Consider the following 25,173-nt stretch of genomic DNA (forward strand, 5'->3'; position numbering starts at 1 on the left):
CGGGCCAGTGCAAGCTCCAACAAATCTCTGGAGGGCCAGAGGCTCATTGGAGACTGGGGGCTTCCTGAGGGTCGCATTGAGAGGCCTCGAGGGCCACATGTGGCCCCAGGGCCGGGGTTTGGGCACCCCTGGAATAAACATATTTCAGTGTGGTTTGTTTCACTGCATTCTGCATGAAATTGATATATAACATGATGATGTTATTCAAGAATACCAAGATTTTAAAATTTTTAGCAAGCAGTAGTGTAACTTCCCGGTCGTCACTGGTGTGGCCCGCATCCCCTCGCAATGCCCCTGCTTAGACGCGAAATCATTGGAGCCCCATATAAACCACCTCAAGGAAAAGTGAGGAAATAATAATAAGTATCATTATCCAGGGTTGGGTCTATGTTCAAATTGCATTTCTGCCAGTGACTCATTGTGCAGCCTTGGGCAAGTCACAATCTCTGCGGCTTCATTTGCCACCTATAAGATAGAAATGATAGTAACCTCACTGAGTTACCATAAGGACAAAAATACACAATAAAGACTACATAAACACTGTGGAGATGAAAAGTACTCTGCATGGGTCCTCTCCATTATAAGTTTGCCATTTGTCCAGGATCTAACAGATAATCCAGCCTGATCTTGTCTGATCTCAGAAGCTAAGCAGGGTCAGGCCTGGTTAGTACTTGGATGGGAGACCGCCTGGGAATACTAGGTGCTGTAGGCTTCTACCATAGTCTTTCAGGACTGAAGGTTGCCAACCGACCAATCCCAGTCCTGGAGTTTGAGGGTCCCAGGCCTCCCATCTCCACTTTGCAAGGTTTTTTTTTAATTCTCAGACTGTCTCCCCACCAACATCGACACATCCACCCACCTGTTTCTGTTGCTCATGTGAGGCTCATGTCTCAGCTAGCTTTCTCTGCCCTCAGCACACACCCCCCCCCCCACATGCGTCCTGGGAGCGGAAACACCAGCACTGCCAGAAATAACCCTGCTGGGGATGTGGGTCTGTTCTTTGGCCAAGCTGGCTGGGTGCCAGGGACATGGGGGCTGGGGGCTATGCTGTGATGGCTGGGTTCGAGAGGGACTCTGTCCTGCTGGGAGCCCACTGCTGACGGGAGATGATGGCAGAGCAGATTGGATCACATTGCAAGCATGTTTGGGTCCCTCTGGATGCCCAGGCCTTGCCATCACCCCACAGCTGCAAGCTGGCAAGAGGTTCAAAAGCTGGGGGTGGCCAAAGGAAGCTTCAAGGCCCATTCCTTCCTCTCCCCTTGCTCACAAATTTCCACTGCATGGCGCAGCCAGGAATCCTACAGCTGTTGACTGGAGGTGGGGCAGGTGTGGGATTTTTCCTGTCCCCCACCCCTTTTGCAGGCAGCTGCTCCCAGGCACTATGCCAGTTCCCTCCGCCTGAAATCCCCTGGAGCCAGAGCTTCAAAGGGAGCCAGGGACAAAGACTCCAGCTGGCTGGGTGGCTAAGTGTGCAGCTTCCCCAGAACCAGAACCAAGGTTGATGGGGGTGGGGAAGGCACAGAGCCCAGGATCCCACTCCACCCTGCAGACAGGAGAGGAGCACAAAGAGACACAGCAACCCCCCCAAAGCAAAGGACAAATGCTGAGCTGCTGTGGTGTGCACATTAAAAAATATACACTTATATATCACATATTTATTTATCTAAAAGATTTCTACGCTGCCTTTCCTCTGCTGAAGCAGATGCCCAAGATGGCTATATATGGACTCCTGCCACACTGTTTTATTCTGAATTAAACAACTCGTAATAATGGCCACCCTCAAGATGATTCACATGAACAAAGTAGGATCCTAACTCTCCTCAGTAGCATTTATGGAAAGGGTAGAAAAACCTCACTGGTTCTTCAGCCAGCTTAATTGTGAGTGTAAAAGGGTAGCTGAAGTGTGCCAAGGAGTAATTAGTCCTCATTAAAGTGATCTTGTGGGCAGAGGTTCATGTTACCCCATAATGCACCTCTCTTATATAGGAGAAGGTGAAATTTTTGACTTGTTGACTACCTGGCTGTGTCTGGTGAAGTGGAATCAGTGATTGTCTGGGTGATAATTATTACAAAATAATAAGAACATAAGAACAGCCCCACTGGATCAGGCCATAGGCCCATCTAGTCCAGCTTCCTGTATCTCACAGCAGCCCACCAAATGCCCCAGGAAGCACACCAGATAACAAGAGACCTCATCCTGGTGCCTTCCCTTGCATCTGGCATTCTGACATAGCCCATTTCTAAAATCAGGAGGTTGCACATACACATCATGGCTTGTAACCCGTAATGGATTTTTCCTCCAGAAACTTGTCCAATCCCCTTTTAAAGGTGTCCAGGCCAGATGCCATCACCACATCCTGTGGCAAGGAGTTCCACAGACCGACCACACGCTGAGTAAAGAAATATTTTCTTTTGTCTGTTCTAACTCTCCCAACACTCAATTTTAGTGGATGTCCCCTGGTTCTGGTGTTATGTGAGAATATAAAGAGCATCTCTCTATCCACTCTGTCCTTTCCGTGCATAATTTTGTATGTCTCAATCATGTCCCCCCGCAGGAGCCTCTTTTCGAGGCCCAAACGCTGTAGCCTTTCCTCATAAGGAAGGTGCCCCAGCCCAGTAATCATCTTAGTCGCTCTCTTTTGCACCTTTTCCATTTCCACTATGTCTTTTTTGAGATGCGCCGACCAGAACTAGACACAATACTCCAGGTGTGGCCTTACCATCGATTTGTACAACGGCATTATAATATGAACCGTTTTGTTCTCAATACCTTTTCTAATGATCCCAAGCAGAGAATTGGCCTTCTTTACTGCCGCTGCACATTGAGTCGACACTTTCATCAACCTGTCCACCACCACCCTAAGATCTCTCTCCTGATCTGTCACAGGCAGCTCAGAACCCATCAGCCTATATGTGATTTTTTGCCCCAGTGTGCATGACTTTACACTTACTGACATTGAAGCGCATCTGCCAATCAAAGTGGACAATTATGCATATACAGTGCACTGCCAATTGACCTCCAAGAACCATGATGAAGCATCTCCCCCAACCCAGTGACCCCTCAGAAGCAGAGACCTTTGCCAAGCCATGGGGAGTGGTATAGTGAAACTTCACTCACACACTCTTACTTGTATGCTCTCCCTCTTATTCTGTCTCGTCCATTGCCAGAACCCCTATGGCTGCTTGTAGCCATGCAGCCTGACCGTATCCTTTTTAATGTCCTACCCCGATTCTCAAGGTTCAAAACCATCTAATGTCGATTAGTCACCCGCAGAGAAGTCCTTCGACTGCTGTCATGTTCCATGTGCACTTGTGGGTGAGGTGGGGATTCTAACTGGCATTAATGAGGGCGTGTATAAAACCAGAGGGCATGCGTTATTTTGGATTCATTAACATGGCATACAACAGTGTGATCTTGGGAATAAGACACTGATCCACAGGTGCCAGTTGTGTGCTTCAGTTGTTCAGACTCCACCTTTTCATCTCCATAGGAGGCTCACAACTCAAAGGCCACAATGGGCAAGACTAGCCAGGTAACGCCAGCACAATGGACCGGAGTGGGGTTGTTAGGTCAAAAACCAGCAGGTGCAGCTTTAATTATCATGGCAATAAGATTATTATTTTGTTGCTAGGGAGAGATTCATTGGCTGATTATATCTGCCTGTCATGCTGCTGTTAAAAGCCACAGAGCACTCAGCCCATAAAGAAAAGTGGCAACCTACAATGGGGGGGGGGGGAGGTAAATCCTTCCAGCACTTTGACTCATCTATGCAGAAGGGGCTGCACTCTCACTTTAAGCACAGGTATCCCTCATTCACAGCCCTTAAATCAAATATAAGCCAAGTCAGAAGCAGAGACCTTTGCCAAGCCATGGGGAGTGGTATAGTGAAACTTCACTCACACACTCTCACTTGTACCCTCTCCCTCTTATTCCGTCTCTTCCATTGCCAGAACCCCTATGGCTGCTTGGATCCCCTATGGATCCCCTATGGAATCCAAGGGGCTATTCCTCACCAAGAAGACAGGCTTTGATGACCAGGCACTATTTATATCATCCTGGAGTAAGAAGGGGGGAATGAGCAATTGTAGGGGTCTGTACTCCCAACGCTCCCTGAGGTCTGAGGACAGGGGCTTGTTGGGTTGGGTATTCATGAGCCCTCACCACCACAGGAGAAACAGCAGAGCTCTGCTGCTACCCCATTGGGGTGGCTGCTGGGGGGAAGCAACAAGGATGTCTAATAGGGTTGCTCCCTGGGCATGGATGTGCATAACCCCTTTATCCCCTGAGATGGGCAAGGGTGGCGATGGATTCTGCCTGAGGGCCTGACCCTAGAAGAGAGAGGCATCTGCTCTCAGGGCTCGCCCAGTCTCTGCCTGGAGGCTTCACATTCTGCCACTCCTGGGAACTGCCTGCCTGCCAGCAGGGCATCATAGGCTTTGACAGGCAGGTGGCAGGTCCCCCCACCCCACCCCAGACAAAACCAAGCTTGCCAGAGACTCACCTGCCAGGAGCAAACCCCACAGCCTCATTGGAGCGACTCGTTCCCAAGGGATTCCTCTTGTGATCTGCAGGCAAAGCTCAACGGATGAAGACCAAGCCAACGAAATTGGGCCTGGTTTCTATGGGTTGGGGAGGATCCCTTTCTGACCTATGCTGTTCCCCTCGACCCCCTTCCCCTTCCCCACAAGCTGCCTTCCTATCCCAAGCCTGCGTCTCTCGCCGGGGAGCCCTCTCTGACCCACCAGCAGCCTCTGACCCTCAGCGATCACAAGCCAGAACTGCAGCTCGCCTGCAGTCATCCAAAGCTAAACTTAGTTGGAAAAAGTTAGTGATGAGGCCAGAGGGAAAGCGTGGAGCGGATTCCACCAGGATCCGGTGCTGGGTGAGATGCTACATCCCAGAAACTGAGGCGCTGAGAGTGTCTACAGTACCCAGCCCAAGGCTTGCAACGGGGATGGGTTGGACCAAGTGATCTGATCAACTGGGCACTTCTGAGCAGTGGCGTAGCTAGCGGGGGGCAGCGCACTAAGTTTGTCCGTAAAATTGAGTGCTTTGCACCCTCTCTAGCTATGCCACTGCTTCTGAGCGCTCTTTCTAACAACGATACTGTGGACACTTTAGCTCCGGTTCTCGGCACTGGGGGGGGGGGCATTTAAGAAAAATCAAAACAACTCATACATTTTTTGTGTGTTTTATTTATTATTCATTCAGCAGCCTCAATGCGCTTCCCTGAGTACAAGATGACATCCTGGCACCAAGGGGCTTACAATTTATAGTATGGCACTGGAAAGACAACAGGGGAAGGGAGGTAGGGCTGGCGCAGGACCTCCAGATGCAGGAAGCAGCATGCCACATACTGCCCTCCTCACCCACTGATGTGCCAGCCTCTGATTCTACCACTGTTCAATGCGCAGCTCGGAACACTCCTTGCCTCCACATTTACACTTTGCCCCCCCTTCCTTTTACAATCCAGAAAGCAGAATGAGAATGAGGAGTGGTAGTGCCAAGTAGGCGGACAAATGGGCACCCCCGACCAATCTGCCACCTAAGGCCCTCTACGGCTCGGGTCCGGGGTATTTGAGGGACCGCCTCCTTCCCTACAATCCTGCCCGTGCTCTTAGATCATCTGGGGGGGCCCTTTTGACTGTGCCGCCACTAAGAGATGTGAGAGGGGTGGCGGCCAGAAAGAGGGCCTTCTCGGTGGTGGCCCCCGAACTGTGGAATAACCTCCCCTTAGAACTGAGAACTGCTCCCTCGTTGCTAACGTTTCGGCGTGGACTGAAGACCTTTTTATTTCAAAAAGCTTTTAATTGTTGACAGGCTGGCTGGCGTTCTTGCTTTTATATGAAAATCCACGGGGTTTGTTTGTTTTTAGATTTTTTAATTATTGTAAATTGTTGTTAACTGTTTTTAATGTTGTATTTTTTTTTAAATGTTGTAAGGCCGCCTTGTGTGCCCGTTGGGCAAAAAGGCGGGGTACAAATTAATAAAATAATAAAATAATAATAATAATAAGGCAACTGCTTTAGTTGGCCTCGGATAGGGCCGGCCATGGGGGATGGATTGGAGAACTGAGACAAGGTTAAACGGGGGGGGGGGGGAAACATGCATTGGTCTCCTTGATGCACACAGTGGTATGGGGATTAAGGGGTTGTGTCAAACTCTTCACAGAAAAGGGGCAGGGATTGTGCTAAGAATTTGAAGGAAATGGGAGCAGTAGTCCAAGGCATAGAGGACAAAGAAGAGGACCTTTTGAGGGCCTAAAAGGTATTTTTGGGTGGCTGAAGGAGCTGGAACAACACAGTAATGAAGTTCATAGGCAGGTCACAATATGTCTAATTTAACAACAGCCCTTTGAGGTAGGCTAGACTGATGACAGTGCCAGCAGACAATGCTCAGCGTCCTGGCTGAGATTACCTCAGATGGAGACCTTCCCCCACCCCACCTCAACAGGCTCTTAACAGGCACTGCTTCTGTGGGCCAAGAGACGCAGGTAGTGTTTCATTCCTTGAACCTCTGCCTGTTCTACAGATATTAAAGGCATGAAAGCCCAGACTGAACGGGGGGGGGGGGGGAGTTCTGTTTGAACTTGAGGCTCCCAAATCCAGACTCAACACGTACCTGACATACTACATATTAATATCTGGAAAATTGCCTCTTCAAAGACCCTCCAGACTGTGTGCGGGCTCTTGTGCTCCTGTGTGTCTTGACCCACATAGTTGTTGCATAGCTTGAACTACATCCTTACCTGCTTTTTGAAACAGCCATTGCTCTCTAACATGTATTGTATTGGCAACCTTCAGTCTCGAAAGACTCTCTAACATGCACTAATTTGTTTCTCCACAGCAACCTTGCCCTAAAGCAGGGGTGTCCAAACTTTTTGGCAGGAGGGCCACATCATCTGTCTGACACTGTGTTGGGGGCCGGGAATAAAAAAGAATTAATTTACATTTCAAATTTAAATAAATTTACATATATTTACATAAATCAATATATTAGAGATGGAACTTATATGAATGAATGAAGGTCTTGCATTAGCTCAAGGCTTATAAAAGACACAAAGCAAGACCGGCTTTTCCTTCACTGCTGCTGCAGCATCACAGTCATGAAACAGCAAGCAGTGGAGGGATCCCTCATTCACAGTTCATGCGAGAGGTCAAACTGTCGCCGTTACACTGAGAACAGTTGCACTGGGCCAGCAGGGGCTCCAGTAAGTCTCCGGAGGGCCAGATTCTCATTGGAAACTGGGGGTTAATCGCGGGCCAGATTGGGAGTCCTCAAGGGCTGCAAGTGGCCCCCGGGCCGGGGTTTGGGCACCCCTGCCCTAAAGTCTCAGCGTGGGTTATTATACCATGTGTCCATATTTCATTTTATTCACATGGCCACCTCATGAGAAGGTTGGAGTTCTGACTTTTCTTTCTGCCAAGGCCAGACTTGGATGGATGAAGCTTTCTCAGTTTCTCCCATGCTGAGAAAGTTGCACCTGCTGAATTTCTGCCTGCCATGCAGCTGTTGGAGCCAAAGCGGTTAGACTGAAAGAGTGACTTGTCCAAAACTATCCCTTGGCTCAGGGGTGCCCAAACCCCTTGCGGCCCTTGAGGCCTCTCAATGTGGCCCTCAGGAAGCCCCCAGTCTCCAATGAGCCTCTGGCCCTCCAGAGATTTGTTGGAGCCCGCACTGGCCCGACGCAACTGCTCTCAGCATGAGGGCGACTATTTGACCTCTTGTGTGAGCTGTGGGATGAGGGCTCTGTCCACTGCTTGCTGTTTCAAGTCTGTGAGGCAGCGGCGGCAGCAAAGGAAAGGCCAGCCTTGCTTTTTGCAAGGCCTTTTATAGGCCCTGAGCTATTGCAAGACCTTCATTCATTCATATAAGTTTATCTTTAATATATTCATTTATGTAAACTTATGTAAATTTATTCAAATTTTAAATGTAAATTAATTCTTTTTTTTTACCCGGCCCCCGACACAGTGTCAGAGAGACGATGTGGCCCTCCTGCCAAAAACTTTGGACACCCCTGCTTTGGTTGAACAGAGAGTTAAAATTGCACATTATGTTCCAGGCATAATTCGGCCGCTTGTCTTTTTTTTCCTTTCCCAAAACTAAACAGCATCTATGGGAAGACAAGCAATTTGGACTGAGACCACAGAAGGGAGGCTGGGGGGGGGGAGGGTGTGAACCCTTTCTCTTTGTAACACAATCCTGAATTTGCTGCTAGTAAGAAGCAACCATTGGGTTCTTGAGAATTGAACACCATCAATTTTTATGATATCAAAGACAAAGCCCCCCCTTTTTGGCACCCCCATATCAGTCTATGTCAGTGATTCCCAAACTTTTTAGCACCGAGACCCACTTTTTTAAATGACACTCTGTTAGAACCCATTTAAGGGTCTTTAAAAAAGGAGTTCTAGAAAAAAAATTTATTTACAAGTAATAACCAGAGAAAAAGACCCTCAAACATTTATCTCCCTTTATTTACACATGTTTGCAAACTGCAGGAGCTGAGCTCTTTGCAGGGTAATTAGCAGCTATAGTATTGAATTTTTGAATAGCCTCGGGGCTTGAGGCAATTAGGCTGCAATCCTAAGCACACTTTCTTGAGCTTAAGCCCCACTGAACACAATAGGACTTACTTCTGAGTAGACACGCATAGGATTGTGCCCTTAGTTATCTGGTCTTTCCATCACCCTTTGGCGACCCACCAAAAATCAGGTCCTGTCCCACAGTTTGGGAACCACTGGCCTATGCAACAACAAAAAGGTCATCTACTAAAAACTAACAATCTTTCCCCCAGGTGTGTACTATATCTCTGTTTTGTTGTTCACAGTGCATTCATTTACAGATACTTGTGGAAGAATGTCAGATTTTTCATCCTGGGGGAATATTTCTTTGGAAAACAAAGATCATATAGGCACACATGCAACCTAGTGATTGGCATGTTTACTCAGAAATAAGTCTGAATAAGTAAGGTTATTAGTTCAGTAGCTCTTACTTCTTAGTAAGTGTGCTGAGGATTCCGATCCAAGATCTTTACATAGCCCCAAAGTCAAATCAAGCCTAACTGGGGTGATCTGAATCTATTACTGACTTTTGAAAACTCAAAATTAATATCCTCCAATTTTGCTAAATTTAAAAACCAGACATAAATTATTTTTCCAGGATTAGAATAAAAAAAAAATGCTTCCCTCTGTTGCCACCCACTTGCATTAAAGATTACCTCCACTGTTTTCAGCTGAATGTAGTTCTGACTTGTACACTATAAGTAGCTGATGCAAAAATATGTTACGAAAACCTTTTGAGAAATGCAGGGGAAGAGGTAGATCATGAGCCAATCTTTCCTTGCTGTCTTCTGCTTGCTGCTTATGGCAAGTATTTCCACTGGCAGTAGGTTTAAGAGAGATAAAAGAAAGTACGTTTCCTTACATGCATGTTGGCAACCTTCAGTCTCGAAAGACTATGGTATCGCGCTCTGAAAGGTGGTTCTGGAACAGCGTCTAGTGTGGCTGAAAAGGCCGATTCGGGAGTGACAATCCCTTCCACACTGGGAGCAAGTGCAGTCTGTCCCTGGTCTGTCTCCCTGGCTGTGGGCCTTCCTTCTTTGCCTCTTAGCCTCAGACTGTTGGCCAAGTGTCTCTTCAAACTGGGAAAGGCCATGCTGCACAGCATTTTATTATGGTTAAAAGATTTAAACTCTGCCTTTTGGCCCTTCCAGCAGCTTGAGACAGCTTACATAATAAAAACAAGATAAAACAATAAAAACAGTCAACTAAAAGTAATCAATACAATGAAAGAAACCAATTGAAACTGTGACAACCTAACTAAAGTGCTGCAAAATGAAAAAGGTCTTCAGACCAATATTTCCACTAAGGGGTCTGTGCTGCTGCATAGACCCTTTCACTTGCTGCATGGCAGCTGCTTGGCATTTCTGGGTGCACAGTGATGATGTCATGCATCATCGCCAGACTTCCAGGAAAACCAAGCTCTGAGCTTTGTGGAGCTTGGCTTTGGTGGAGTTTGAGCTTTGTGGCCATGTGGCTGTGCAGCTTAAAAGGAACATTACTTCAGACCCTTACGGAATGCTGGCAAGGAGGAAGAATTTCAAGAGGAGGGAGTTCTAGAGACCAGGTGCCACAACAGGTGCCTGTTACAGGCCAAACATCAGAACATATGGCCACTGACTTTGAAAAGGGGAAAATGAGACAAATTTAAGCAATGTCTGTCAACAGCTATTATCTAAGCAGGACCTCCATGTTCAGAGGCAGTATGTCACTTTCTTTGCAAAGAATCGGGTATGCACTGTCCTCCCTGAGAGGAAGGAGTTCTTATTATGGCAGCCACCTGTCCTAGTTGGCTTAGAACTGCCTATTTTGGGATGTTACTACCAGGGATGTTACTACTGCTGCTGAGCTGAGGAGGGTTAGGATAACGCATCAGAGTCCTGGTGGATCAAACAAGCATTCCATCTATTCCAGCACTCTGTATCCAGCAGTGGCCAGCTAGATGCTTCCAGGAAGTGTACATGCAGGGCATGAAGGAAACAGCCCTTCCATGTTGATTGACTTTCCACAGCATCTAGCATTCAGATGTATACTGTCTCTGAACAGAAAATCCTGCTAGCTATGGCACTGGGCTTTTCTTCCTTTGACCAGTATACATTGTCCACAGATATACCAAGCGCCTGAACTGGACAAAATGCATTTGTCTTCAGCAAGACATACCACATTGTAGCATGTAATCTTTCTGAATATTCACAATGAGCTCCTCTCCACAGTTTTGTGAACAATAGTTTGCTGTTGCCCTTGTAGAGTGTGTGGGGGGGTAGCTGACCTCTTCCTCCAGTGCTGATGCCAACGCTGCAATGGTGGAACAGGAGGAGAAGGTAGGGCTAGTTTCTGTAATCCTCTTCCCCATCATCTTCCTGTAATTGAGGATTGCTGCCTCTTCCTCTATGTTTTAATTGGCCAGGTGAGGAAGATCTTATGAGTACAATTGATTTATTTATTTAAATAATTTACATTCCACCTTTCTCTTAATGAGGGCAACCCTTTATCCTTGTGCTGATTTCATCATCTTAATCCCTCCCTAAAATTGCCATTAGCCATGGAGGGGAAAACTTATGGCCATAGTTTGCACCTATAAGTTTTCTCCTCCATAGCTAATAGTAGCTTTGGGGTAGGGAATTGGATCATCGCCATACTTACTTACTTACAAATTTATACTCCGCTTTCTCTTCCCAAAGGACATTCAAAGCAGCTTACAAATATAACATCACATAAAAACAATATGATCCATAACATTAGATCTCACTCTCCTTATGTGATAACCTTAGTCCAGTCTCCTAGCCCCAGTGGCGATCCTGGTCCCAGTGTCGCCCATGGCCATGAACACAAACTGCTGCCCCCCCCAAAGGTCCCACCCACTGCCTCTTTCTGAAGGCCTTCAGAGGACTGGAGAGGCCATGCAAAAGTCTTGTAAGGCTGTCAGAGGGCCAAAAAAAAAAATCACTTCCAGTTTGCTGGGGGGTGCCCCCCACACATGTGCTGCCTCAGTCAAGTGACAGTCCTGCCCCCCCCCCCCAGGAATCCCACTGCCTAGTCCAGGAGGGTGAAAGATTGATTTTAGCTTTCTTAAGATTACCTGCTTGTACTTTATAAGGAATGCAGAAAGAAGGTTGGATTCAAATTCCAGAGCCCTGAAGATACAAAGACTTGGTGTAGAGGAAAAGTGTGTTCCAGTTGCTATAGCTAGAGCACTGCAAACTACTTTCCAAATAGTGTGGATATTTCTCAGTACTTTGAAAAAATGGGGTTTAAAAAAAATGTTTTTCCGTTGTTTTGTCTCCAACATTTGAAATGATTCAGGACCATGAGTCCAGCCTTATGCATTTGCTCCCTGATATCATAACATCTGTTTAAACAATTATTCTGAAATAAACATAAAATTACAGAGGTGGGCACTGTTTTTGACATTTTGATCCGTCAGCTCAATGTCAGTGTCTCTTGTTCTCTGCAGTGGGTGGACAAAAGCTCCCATTCCTGTGAAGGAGTGAGCATGCTCCAGCTTTTCTCATATACAGAGTGGGCTGGCTCTGGAGTTGGGCTGGAATGTGCCTTCCCTAGTTTGCTCCCCTCCATGCACAGAGACCTGCACACACCGCTCTGAATTCTCCAATGCTGCCATGCTCCCCTAATGCTCCCTCCCCGCCGTGCATTTCTTCTTCATGTAGTGCCCAATCCCTTGGAGAGATCAAACCATCATTTCACTGGCAAAGAGATATTTAGTTTCCTGTAGCTGCAGGAAGAGAGAGAACAATCAAAGCTGCTCGGGCACTGGTTATGATGATGATGTTACAGAACTGGGAGGGGCAGGAAGCCAAAGATCCCCCACCCAGTTCTAAAGGCTGTTCAGGCAGTCTTTGCAGTACAGTTCCAATATTCCAAATGTTTTACAGTGGCCAAATACCCCATTTTAAGGGCTGACGCTGTTAAAGGAGCATCTCATTCCCAAACTTTGCAGACATATAGAATATAATAACTACAGTCTATTTTCAGTATAATAACTACAGTCTATTTCTGCTGAAAATATTATGAGATTAAGATATCCCATGGGGCTCAAGCTCAGGAGACTTGAGTGCAAGATATACATGTGCAATGCACATATTGTGTGACGGACAAGTCACTTTGTGCCATGTTTGCCTACATACAAGTAAAATATTTTATTAAGGATTGTGTGGAAATATTGTTCATCAGTCTTGCTGCAATTACATTCACTTGGAAGCCACAGGAGCTGGTTTTCATCAGGAAAACAAGAGTGACATACTTTGCAAAACATATATACTGCATCTAAATTATTAATAATACAATGGTCCAGGGTAAAGATGAAGCAGATTGAAGCGACAGCTTACCTGCAATGTCCAGATAATGCATGCATCTCTGGCAGTCTGCCCAGTTCAAGCTGCAAAGCTTCGACATGATTTAGGTACCCCTGATGAAATGTACAGGGTACAAAAATGTCCAGATGGGTGCATCATTAGCCATCATGGTTTGCAAATAGGGTGGGCAAATTTTTTACCAGCCTGCATCTTGGCTGCGCTGGTGGAAAAGGGGTTTTTGGAGGAAACACTAACAAACACGGGGAAGATTTTTGTACATAGTTGGGGGACCTCAGGACCTGGCATCCCTATCCTCTTCTCAGTTCAAGAGCCTGCTTGTGGAAGGAACTGTCAAAAGAATGTACAAGAGAGGTTATTGACTGCCTTCTGCAAGACACGTGGAAAAAAGCAGATTCCCCCCCCCCCCCCAGGAACCACATTTTGCTTCTACTGTACTATGACTTCATTCTTAATTCCTCAACTTTAATAGGGTGGTGGCAGTGAGAAGTCTGATGCCGATTCTCACTATGGAGAGAATCCACATGTGTCAAATTTCTTCTTGGACATCAGCAGCTTTGCTTCACAAGAAACAGAGAAAATACACACACCAGAAGATCAGGAGGATAAAGGGCTTTATTACTATAAAGAAAGGTTGATACAGTCTCAATCCCGAGTGTCAACAGTCAGGAGAGGATGACTGGGAGTGGACATCACTGTCTTCCCTTGTGTAGCGGCAGGAATGCCAATTTGCCCACTAGGCCAATGGGATGAGAGGGACTTGTCTGGGGTAGGGAGGCAAGAATGCGTAGTACATAACCCTGAACTATGTGCAAGATGTGGAGGTTCCTGGAGGTAGAGGCATTTGTTCATCTCTAGGAAATTACTCTGCTGTATGATGGGGTACTGCCAGGTTGGGATTAGGAGCTATGCAAAGCCTATGCAGAAGAACAGCTCTAAAAAGTCAATCAATTTGTAGTTTTCCTCCAGCATGTGAGTAGATAAGGCAGCAGAAGCTGGAGTAAAGAATCATTCCATGAATGGAATGGAATGCACAAAGCCATTATGGATCCCAAGAACTGCTTTCAAGGCCGGCTCTACCATTAGACAGGGTGAGCCAGGCCACCTCAGGTGAAAGATTTGAAACTTCATTAAGGGGAAGTAAATGGTCAATCATTTAATTTATTATTATATTTCTACCATCAAGGGCAGGGCAAATTTTGTGACTCAGATTGCAAAATATCTTGGGCTGTCCTTGCTGAATGAGACCAAGGACCCAAGTAGCCCATTTCTTGGACAGTGGCCAGTCATACGTCCCTGAGGAATTCACTAGCTGAGCATGATGGCGATAGCCCTCTCCAGTTATTTTGGATGTTGGCATTGGATTTCCCTGACATACCTGATCCCACATAGGCCCAGTTGGTATGATGTGGATAAGGACAAGGTGAACTGGGTTACATGAAGGCCTCAGGACTGTGGCCAGAGCCTCAGAGACAGAAGCCAGTCACCGACACATGTGAAAGGGTCCCACCATGGAAGAGCCCAGAACTGGTAGGAATCTGTTCCAGTGAACTGGCAGGAGGACCTTGGTCCTAGCAGGTGGCATAGGCAGTCGCGTTGGCCCTAATATACTGCAGTAGCGCCACCACCTTTTTCTCCAGTCCCTGCAGGTGCGTGGCTTTTTTTTCCATTTCTTTCTCGTTGGTCTCAAAGCGCCCTTCCAACTCTGAAAAGAACAGGCAGGAGATTCAGAAGCTAGAGAAATACAACCACTGGAGTAGCAACAGTTTTACAATGAAGGGTGGTGTTGGGGAGATGTGATGTAGCACAGCGCCTGAGCTATGAACCAGAAACGACCAGGTTCAAGCCTCACCACAGCCAGAAACATACTAGGTGACCCTAGGCAAGCTCAAAGCACCATCTCTCCCCTTTAGCCCTCATCCACAACATGCTGGAGACTATGGTCATACTCTTGACTTATGTTTGGGGTTGCTGTAACCATTACAGAGATGTGAAGTACTATGAAAACTCTGAAATGCTATATCGGTGCTAAGTGGGTGTGTTATGTTTTTCCTTTGACATCAAACCTGCCCTTGCTGCCCTCAGAAGCAACTTCCTGCAAACCTCCAAATATCCACTATACAGATTGCACCTCCAAACCACAATTACACCATCCCTTTGCTAACACAGAACTTTCATGGCTCTGCTGGAATTCCAGCTTTTCCGCAACATTTCAATTTCTTTTCTTGTTTCCTTATGGCATTGCTAGTAACCTGTGACACAACTTATCCTGGCTGCCCTGCTACACGATTTTACCCCCAAACCCTTGGGGCATCCTACCTTCCAGCTTTCTCTTACTGCCATTGGCCTTGTTGAGGAGATTCTCGGCTTCAGTCTTCAGGTTTTGCAGCTTGAGCAGTAAATCCTCAGGCTGTTCTTTCAATTTATCCTGCAGCTTCTGGTATCTCTCCATCACTTTGTCTACTTCCTGGGGACACAGAGAGAGAGACAGTCATTGCTATGACAAAGGTTTGGCATGAAGGTGGAAGTCCCTTCTTAAGTTAATAGACTTGAAAAAGTTGTTACTTTTGTCCACCCCTGGGAGTGGTCACTGTATGAGTACGAGCAAAGTTACTGGCCTTTTATATTGTCCTTATAAAGACAGAGTCTGCTGTCTTGCACATAATCTATTGCCTACCATTAACTTCTAAGCAGAATAAACCAGCAATCCTATGTGCTATTGCATAGGCTTCTGGGTAGACATCTATAGAATTGGGCTGAGAATGCTAACTGGGCAAGAGGCATATTGTCAATTGGTTCTGCTCTTATATATAGCAGAGGGAGAGCAACTGTCCCTCTTCACCCCAGCACAGTGTCTTTCAGAGTGGCTGTTTGCTGGTGTTCTTTTGCATTTGTTTAGATTGTGAACCTTTTGGGACACGGAGCTATTGAGATTTTCTCTGTAAACTGCTTTGGCTGCAATCCTATATACCAGTGGTTCTCAAACTGGTGGGTCATGACTCACCAGCCTCTGCCCTTTTCCCTTTAAGTGGCAGGGAGAAGGCAGCAATGTGATCCCCAGGATCGCACTGCTGTGGGGCAAGGGGAGTTGTGTTTTTTTAAAACTTTACTTACTTGCTGCTGGGGTCTGGGAGTGTGGGGAGCCCTGCAGAGTTTTCTCATAACTTTTCCAGTTATGACTCATTTTCAAGTTGAGTCGCGGGAAGTGGTGACTTGGCGACTCTGCTTGAGTCAAACCGCACTGGACGTGCCAATCCCTGCTGTGTACAGCACATGTGTTGGCCTGACTCAGTTGGAAATCATGGTAGAGGGTAGGGTTAAAACCCTCTACTTTCCACTACAGTCCATATCCAGATCCCACCCTGTGCTGTTTAAAGGAGGGGGGGAGTGTGCCATGGCCAATGTTGATTAAATTCACATCTACCTTGTTCCTTAGTGATACTGGAGTGCCAGACTTCAGGCTGGACTGCTGCCAATTTAAATTCTTGTTAACTTGCAGCTAGGGGCAGGTCTTCAGTACTCAGTAGGACTGCTTTCATATTTAGGTGCACAGCTGAACGTAGACCCTTTTTTGAAGCAACTCTTGCGAGTCTGCACTGGGAGCTGTCCTGGGTCCTGCCCTGCCTGACCCAACCTTAGCTAGCTGGAACCTGGAATACCTTCAGTCTCCTGCTGGACTTGTGCCATGGGTCACTCTAGTTCATCACCTTGTGAACTTCTTTGAGTGCTGCATATGCAGAAAACTATACTGAGCCTCCATGTTCAGGGGCAGTATGCCATTAAATTCCAGTTGCAGGCGGGGGTGGGGTGGGTGGAATAGTGAGATAAAACTCTTGCCTTCTTTCCCTGTTTGTGGGTTTCCTGGAGGCACCTGATTGGCCATTGTGGGAAACAGAATAATGGCCTTCATCGACCTTCAATCTGATTCAGCAGTGCTCCTTATGAGCACTTATGAAAGAAGATGAATTTCATCCTTGGCAGAGACGTGCAGGAGGGATGACAACTCTGGCCACAAATAGTTGGCATAAATGACCATGGCAAGGGAATGGGCAGTGGACTACCAGTTGAGCAGACACAGTTGTTGCTGCTAGTGGGGAGAGGGACTCACATTTTCCAGTCTGCCGGCAGCAGCGGTAGCCCGCTCCGCTTTTCCCTTGGCCTCCTGGGCCAGCTTCTGATTGGCTTGGGACTTGTCTTGTAAGGCGGCCACCTCCTGTACCAGCTCTCCAAGACGGCTTTCCAGTTGGGACTCCTTGTTGATCAGTGCTTGGATCCGACGCTCAGCCTGAGAGAATACAAAGCCGTGAGACATGGTCAAGTGCTGATCCCTGAGAAAGGAGCAAAGCCTGCCTGAGATTCACACCATCTGTGTTTGCATAGCAAGGAACTGGAAGCCACTGTTGGTGTTTTTCTTTCTCTCTTTTTCTTGGTGTTTTATCTTTTATTTAATATATTTGTTATACCATGCATCAATCAAAATTACCAGTTCATAAAAGAAATGACAATAAAATTAGGAGCGGGTAAAATAACATAAAATAATCACAGTTAGTAGACACCAGGATAAAAATGGCAGTATAAAGTTTCATCATCAAATCCATATCAGATAATTAAAAGGCCTGGAAAAATAAAAAGGCATGTACCTAATGCCAAATATATCAGATGCCAAAAAGTTAGGTCCTGAGGAGAAAATAACATTCTATTCACTTGTCAATAGAAAAGTGTTAAAAACTATTGTCCGAAGTTTGCTTAAAATGGTTAAACTTTGGGGATGCTTCCTTAATTCCCTATCTAATTCTTGATTTGTGTCAATGCTATATCATTGTTGTCTGTAGTGCCTGGAGATAACCCCAGATTAGCAGATTCTTGCAGCTTGCATTAAAAGAACAAACATAAAGATGTTTTACTTACTGCAACAATTCAAGGCCAAATTATTGTGCAGGCTTTATGCACTATCTGCTCTGCCTATGGCTTCTATTCTCAGTTGCACCTGCTGTGATGTTCTGGCAAAAGGGATAGTGTTTTATAGCAATAGGTTTTGGAAATGATGCCCTCAAATTCTGACATGAACTAGCAACACAGGTCCTGCAAAGCTTCTTCAACTTCTAAGGGCGCAATCCTAACCCACTTTCCAGCACTGACATAAGGGCAATGCAGCTTCTAGGTAAGGAAACAAACATTCCCTTACCTTGAGGAGGCCTCTGTGAGTGCCCCGCAACTGCAGGATCCATCACACGTCCCATTAGCACAGCTATGTCAGTGCTGGATAGTGGTTTGGGATTTGGGCCTAAGGCTAACAATCAGAGCTATACCTCAGGTAGGGCAACTGGGGCTGCCACCCAGGGCCCCACACTTTCATGACCAATATATGGCCATCCTAGGGGGACCCTGCACTGGTTGAGTTGCCCTTGGCCCATATACTGTCCACAACATTCTAGGGATGGCTCTGCTAATCAGGTATTTTTTGACAAACCTAAATGAAACAGTGAATGCTCTATAGCACTTCAGTTGAAGCTGCATAAATGGACTATAAGGAAGCTTAAGGTGGGTGACTCAAGAGCGGTAAGAGGGCTGAGTGCCTCTGAAATAACTGGCTCATTATCCAAAGAGTCTGAATTAGTTTATCGTGATCATAGCATGAAACAGAAGCCCAGGATCAGAATAAACTCAGCACTGAAAGAGTGCAGGAAAACTTGGAAGGAGCCGTCCTTCCTCTCCTAGAAATGCAGTCAAGTTGGCTACTTTTTACTCACCTGTCTGATGCTTCCCTCCACATTCCGGATGGCCTCCTTCGAGCTCTTCATTGCTTGCTCTGCTGCCTTCATTTTGTTCTGTGCAGCATCCAATGCCGCACGTGTGCTTTTGATGGTTCCCTGCACACCCTCTGCTCGTTCTCTGGATAAAAAGATAGCGCAGGTGCAACTGAGGGTCTTGCAGCATCTTGACACACTACCAAAGTTCTTGCAGCACAAACTTTTATTGTTAAAACCCACTTCATCAGGTGCAACAAAAGAAAAAGCAAAAGTTACATGCCAAGAACGGAAGACTTCCCAACACAGAGTCGCCCATTTCTCATGCAAGCAACTTGGGGCCCCTAGGAAAGCTCCATGACTGTAGACACGTCACAAATCATGCAGTTTTGGCTTCTGGCATGGAGTTTGTCAAACTCCAGCATCTTGATTTGTGTCTAGTCATCATGGTGGCGAAGACACAAGCAATCTGCCAAAGGGTCAGAGATAATGGATTTTATGGACAGGGCTGCTCGCATATTTCCCAGAGGTATTGGATTGGCCCCTGTGGGTTACAGAACGTTGGCCTTGATGAACTTTGGCCTGATCCAACAGGACTCTTTTGATGTCCTTACTGTATGTTCATTGATTAAAATGCAGACTTCTGCTGGAGTGGCCTCCTACTACTTTAGCTGGGATATGGGTTAGCTTAGTATTCTCCATAAATGTCAAAAGAGGCCTTTACAAAGAATTTTGGTAATGCACCCACTATTTCTCAACCAATGATATGCGTACCACTGGAGGTACCTGAGCTGTTGTCTAGCGGTACATAAAGCTGATCCTCTTCACAACACTCCACCTCTGCTGCCCAAGTTGATTTTGACTAGATTATCAGCTTCTGTCAGGCAGGCTCCTGCTCGCCAGCTGATTGTCACCTTCCCCCTTCCCCAGGAGCCTCTGCATGGTGGGGCCAGAAGGGGCAGGGCCATGGTTGACATGGTATTGGTGGTGCTTAAGATAGGCCGTCAGAAGTGGTACATTGGGGGGACAAAGGTTGAGAAACACTGCTTTAACCAGATGTCTCTGGGAAGCCCACAAGCAGGGCATCAAGGCTACAGCCATCCCTGGATGGATAAAATCTAGAGTGTTGTTATAGCAATATTATAATATCATACAGGGTAGTAATGTAAAATGTGTTATTTTTGTCATTTGGTTTACGAAAAATGTCAGTTTTTAAATAAAGGAATTCTATTGTTTTACACAGAAAGAGGCTCACTTTGCCTGTTCTGCTTTTTCCAGCAGTTCCCTGGCCCGGGTCAGGTTGTGCACTGTGCTGTTCAGGATAAGGTCTACACCATCCAGCTGGCCAATTCTGTCCCGAATCTCCTTGAGCAGGTTGCTGATCTGCTTGGGGCTGCTGGGCAAGGAGATGTTCAGGACCTGCTGAGCCACAAGTTCAATGCTTTCGGGATCAGCACCTTCCTCTGGGGAGACAAGAACAGATTTTTACTGCTGGACATGTGAGCTTGTGACTACGGCTCCCTCTCTCTGCCTCCAAAGCTTCCCACCCATTAGTTTAGTCCTTGCCAGAAGGAGCATCTGCTAGATGCTCATATGTCAGCATGCCACAGAATTTGGTACATTTATATGCATAGCACCATTTTTCCCCCCTGAGTATAGGAGTTAAATTTCATTGGGACAGTGCTGAAGCCAATTCATCCCTTCAGTCACAGTCACTTTGTTTTCAGAGCAAAGGATGTCTGGCACCTGCTAGGAAATCCTTTATCTTCTGGATGAATTCCCTCAGCCTTGCTGTTGAATTTTCCACACGGCTCCGGGCTCCCTGAGCATGGTTCAGAGTCTCCTGGGCTCGGCTCCTGGCATCACGTGCCAGGTCCTGGATTTCTTGAACCTAAAAGTGAAGCTGCATCAGCTTAGTAATTCTCTGGCTGGCACTATACGGGGGTAGCAGTGGAAGAGGAGGGACACCCAGCGTGACACGGCAGCTCTTGCATAATACAGGGGGTGTGGGAATGAATACATGCTGGCAGGATCATTCTGATAATGGTGTCAAGCCCCAGAAAGCACAGCTAGCTCAGCCCAGCCCTAAGAGCAATCTTGAGTACTGGGTAGGTTCAGACACAGAACCTCGTGCTCTAAGTGTAGGCAAGTCTTGATGGAAGCCTTCATCAGGGAAGTGGTTGGAAAGTTTAAAAGGGTTGGTTCTTTTCTTCTTTGGCCCACAAAATCCTAATATCTTATCATAGAATCATAGAGTTGGAAGCACCTGTAGCAGGAAATCCTTCTAGAGAATCTCCAGCAGGTGACTGCTGAGCGTCTGCTTGAAGACCTCCAGTGAGGGAGAATCCACCACCATCCGTCTTCTCTTTCAGAAGAAATTTATATTGTAAGCTTCTTGGGGCAGGAGACCAGTTCTCGTTGATGTTATTCTGTGAAGTCCAATGTATGTGGAATGTGTAGATTGGGCTTTACGTACGTACGTACGTACGTACGTATGTACGTACGTGAGTGAGTGAGTGAGTGAGTGAGTGAGTGAGTGAGTGAGTGTATAGCTAGACAGTATAATGATCTATTACCCTATTGCAAGGAAGTCCTCTCCTGCACTTTAATTACATCTTTGCCTAGCACATAGATATATATTGGGATGGTACCTTGTCAGCAATGGCACCCAGCTGCTTGGCTCTGGTCTCCAGCTCATGGGAGAAGTTCTGGGCTCTGTGAAGCGCCGTCATGGACACAGGCAATGCGCCAGCACAGCCAGGGCCTCCACAGTGCCGCTGGCCTGAGCTGTCCCTACAGGAGGCCCCTCCACAAGGGGATTGCTTGCAGTCCTCTTCTCCAGAAGTACCACAGATCTGGAGCAAAATAGTGGACCAAAGTCAGTCCAAGGAGAGAAGCCTTAGACCAAACAGTGGACCAAAGTCAGTCCAAGGAGAGGGGAGAGAGGTTCCCCAAGACCCAAGTTCCCTTTTACAGGCAGACAGAATGAAAGGAAGGTAGTTACTGGGGTCAGGAGACCATGAGCTCTGGCCACCACTCCAATCTCTAATTCCTCCCTCCTTCCCTCAGAGCCTCACTCCATCCCCACTGCAGGGCTCACCTTCTGGTTGATTCTGCTAAGGCTGAGGCTGTCGACCTTTTTCTGGATGTCACGGAGTGATTTGTGGTGAGCCGCCGCACTCCTGCGAAAAGCGTCCCCCCTCTCTTTCAGTAGCTTGACTGTGGCTTGATGCGTGTGTTTGGATTGACCCACCGGACTTTCGGGCCCTTGAATGGAAGCAATTGCTCGCTGCTGGGCCTGCTCTGACTGCTGGAAAGATTCTAGGATGCTGTGGAAAGACTCTGCCAGTACAGGGAGAACAGATGCATTTCAGGAAATGGAAGGTGGCTTGCTGTGATTTGTATGAACACTCCCTTTGCATGGATCCTTCCTCGTGTTTCTTACCATTAAAGCTGGCATTTGCCAGCCTCCCGAGCTGGCTGTTGAGGTAGCTGACAGTGAGGTTAAGCTTCCCTAGCTCTTGGTTCAGTGCATTCAGACGATCCCTCTGTCCTGCTGCTTCTTGCTCTGTGCCATCCAGCTGTGAATCTGTGGCCTGCAGCTGTGGCCAGAGGACATCCATGTCTGCCCTGGAAGGATATATATACAGTGTACAGGTTCAGATCCACACTTAGCCATGATGCTCTCAGCCTAACACACCTCACTGTGTTGTTAGGAGGATAAAATGGGGGAAGGGGAAGAATGGTTTGCACTGCCCTGAACTCCTTCAAAGAACATTTGAATGGGACACAAATTATATCAGAAAATAAACAACTCAGTGCAATACATCCACATCTTTGGGGCTCACTCCCCTGTTTCTTTTAATATTTTACATCTACCTTTAGTAGGAGAGAGCATCTTCCCTATATTCGAAACCCAAGCAAAACACGTATGGTTAAAAAGATATTTAAATACTATAATAATTATACGGGTGTGCCTCCTTATATGTTCTGGAACCCCCTGCACGTAGCTGAAACCACAGCGATGGGCAAACACCTGCCCCTGTGGTTTAGACCAGGGGTGCCCAAACCCTGGCCCTGGGGCCACTTGCAGCCCTTGAGGCCTCTCGATGCAGCCTTCAGGGAGCTCCCAGTCTTCAATGAGCCTCTGGCCCTCTGGTGATTTGTTGGAGCCCACACTGGCCCGATGCAACTGCTCTCAGCGTGAGGGCAACTGTTTGACCTCTCGCGTGAGCTGTGGGATGAGGGCTCCCGCCACTGGTTGCTGTTTCACATTCTGCGATGCAGTAGCAGCAGCAAAGGGAAGGCCAGCCTTGCTTTGTGCAAGGCCTTTTATAGGCCTTGAGCTATTGCAAGACCTTCATTCATTCATATAAGTTCATCTTTAATACATTCATTTATGTAAACGTATGTAAATTTATTCAAATTTGAAAGGTAAATTAATTCTTTTTTTCCCCTGGCCCCTGACACAGTGTCAGAGAGACGATGTGGCCCTCCTGCCAAAAACTTTGGACACCCCTGGTTTAGACCTTCTGGAAGCAAGGGGCGCCCAGCTCCCCTCCCCTCTGGAGGGGCCTCTGAGCTCATCAGAGGCTATGTACTTCCATCCATGGACTCTGCTGGGCTCAGACTGAGCTCAGAGAGTGAAAAAACACAACTTCTGGTTTCACAGAGAAACCGGAAGTGACGTTTTTAATGCCTTATGAGGCATTGGGAGGCCCAGGGAAGCCCCAGAGGAGGTTATAAGGCCTTATAAGGCATTGAAAACGTCACTTCCGGTTTCTCTGCGAAACCAGAAGTAGTGTTTTTTTTCCACTCTCTGAGCTCAGTCTGAGCCCAGCAGAGGCCTTGGACATCTGTCCGCAGCCTCTGCTGAGCTCAGAGGACCCTCTGGAGGCAAGCAGGGGGGCCGTGGACCTGATCCGTGGATATGGGGGCCCCTCTGCAATAGTAAAAACAAAGCAGAGGGTGAACATGAGCATTTTATCATTCCAAAATTAATATCCCGTTTTCAATACATTTGTTGATCTTTTGTGAAGTTTCACTGCCTCCAATATATTTAGTTTCATCATATCTGCTGTCATCCATACTCTTTACCCCACAAGCAGTCTTAAATTTAGAGGGTCTCATGTTTCTGCAGCTAGCATTTAAATTCAAGCCTGCAGCACAAAATATATTTACAATAAATATTAATCAAGTTTAATATATTCTACTTTGCCTCTGAAATCCTACTGAGGAATGGCAAGAGGATCCACTGGCAGCTTATAACCTGTACTGTCCTGTACAAGCTGTCTAGTAATTTGAAAAAAAAAAGTCTGAACTTAGGGCATATGAAATGGCTTTTTGATAGGTACGTCATCAGTAACCTGCCTGATTTACACAACAATCCCAATGCAATCATATATGGGTTTAAACCCCAAAGAATGCTGAGGTTTCCAAGAATGCTGAGAATTGTACTTTGGCAAGCGACAAAGGTACAAAGGTAAGTACTTTGGTACTGTCTCCCCTGGGGGCTGGGGATAAGAATAGGCCCTCGGTTTGGCTGTACTTGTCGTAAGAGGCGACTAAACAGCCACCGGGTAGATGGGACTCGTTAGCCTGGGAAGGCAGCTCATCTAAGAGAAGGAAAACTCTGATCCCAAACCTCCACTGCCTTGTGGCTACATCCACTTATGGAAAAGGCTTCAGGAGTCAACCTCGAGGCAAAATCCGGAGCCGGAGTCCCTGAGGTAGTTCATGGCTGAACACAGTCACGTTCTGGCAACTCCTGCGACGCCGCTGGAACCAACCGTATTGGCTTCTGCCTCTCCATTGGACCATTTCAGCGACATGGAGAGGGGGGATTTGCTGCATGGGTAACAGCCTATCCTCCATATCTGCTTTACCCAGGCTTCACGGACTGGAGAGGACACTCTGTTCCAGAACCACCATTCAGAGCGCGATACCATAGTCTTCCGAGACTGAAGGATGCCAACAACAAGGGAGCTGAGAATCCTATAAGGGGATTTCTAGCCTCACCAGCAGACCCACTGACAGGGAAACCAGAGTGTCCTCCTGTGTGCCAGTGGATCCACAAAGACCCACCAGAGCAGGTAAGTCCACACAGGGGGTTGGAGAGTGGTGAGGAGGGGGTTGAACAGAGTGGTGGGTGCAATGGGGGGACAGAATGGGTGACGATGGGGGCAGATCAGGCCCGGGGGGGGGATTGTTGGCAGCAATGCATGATAAATTCTGACCCCCTTGCCCAGGGCTGATCCACTTTCCCAGGTCTCGCACCAGCGATCGAACTTGCACAGATCCGTGTTGACTCATTGTGGCTGCTGGAGCTTACCCCAGGGCAAGCAGACAAATATCCCCTTGCCCCGAGGAGACCTCCAGCAGTTTGAAAACCCCTGTGGGATACAGCAGCAGCTGTACCTGCTCTGCTGCGTTGCTGCATGGGGATTTAGGTAGGATTGGGCTGTAAGACAAGGAGCTGGTATTAAAATCTCCAGGACTGCTCTCAGTAGTCACCTGAAAGTCACCGGATTCTTGTC

At 47.1% G+C, this 25,173-nt stretch overlaps 2 protein-coding genes across 2 annotated transcripts in view; both read right to left on the minus strand.

Annotated features, from left to right (window-relative positions):
• Positions 1 to 4,672, minus strand: part of LAMB2 (laminin subunit beta 2) — a 60,752-nt gene extending 56,080 nt beyond the window's left edge. The window contains exon 1 of the mRNA XM_066617935.1: positions 4,503 to 4,672. Coding sequence (XP_066474032.1) covers positions 4,503 to 4,530 — 28 coding nt within the window. The 5' untranslated portion in view covers positions 4,531 to 4,672. The remainder of the gene's footprint in view (positions 1 to 4,502) is intronic.
• Positions 4,673 to 14,385: 9,713 nt separating this feature from the next.
• The window catches only part of LOC136638973 (laminin subunit beta-1-like), a 56,318-nt gene continuing 45,530 nt past the window's right edge, over positions 14,386 to 25,173 (minus strand). Inside the window, exons 27-35 of the mRNA XM_066612997.1 lie at positions 22,083 to 22,267; positions 21,738 to 21,979; positions 21,289 to 21,492; positions 20,384 to 20,528; positions 19,893 to 20,100; positions 18,641 to 18,782; positions 16,999 to 17,175; positions 15,210 to 15,357; positions 14,386 to 14,595 (exon numbers count right to left, since the gene is read on the minus strand). Of these exons, the coding sequence (XP_066469094.1) occupies positions 14,462 to 14,595; positions 15,210 to 15,357; positions 16,999 to 17,175; positions 18,641 to 18,782; positions 19,893 to 20,100; positions 20,384 to 20,528; positions 21,289 to 21,492; positions 21,738 to 21,979; positions 22,083 to 22,267 (1,585 nt within the window). The 3' untranslated portion in view covers positions 14,386 to 14,461. The remainder of the gene's footprint in view (positions 14,596 to 15,209; positions 15,358 to 16,998; positions 17,176 to 18,640; positions 18,783 to 19,892; positions 20,101 to 20,383; positions 20,529 to 21,288; positions 21,493 to 21,737; positions 21,980 to 22,082; positions 22,268 to 25,173) is intronic.

The sequence above is a fragment of the Tiliqua scincoides genome, chromosome 2 (genome assembly GCF_035046505.1).
Source record: "Tiliqua scincoides isolate rTilSci1 chromosome 2, rTilSci1.hap2, whole genome shotgun sequence".
Lineage (NCBI taxonomy): Eukaryota > Metazoa > Chordata > Lepidosauria > Squamata > Scincidae > Tiliqua > Tiliqua scincoides.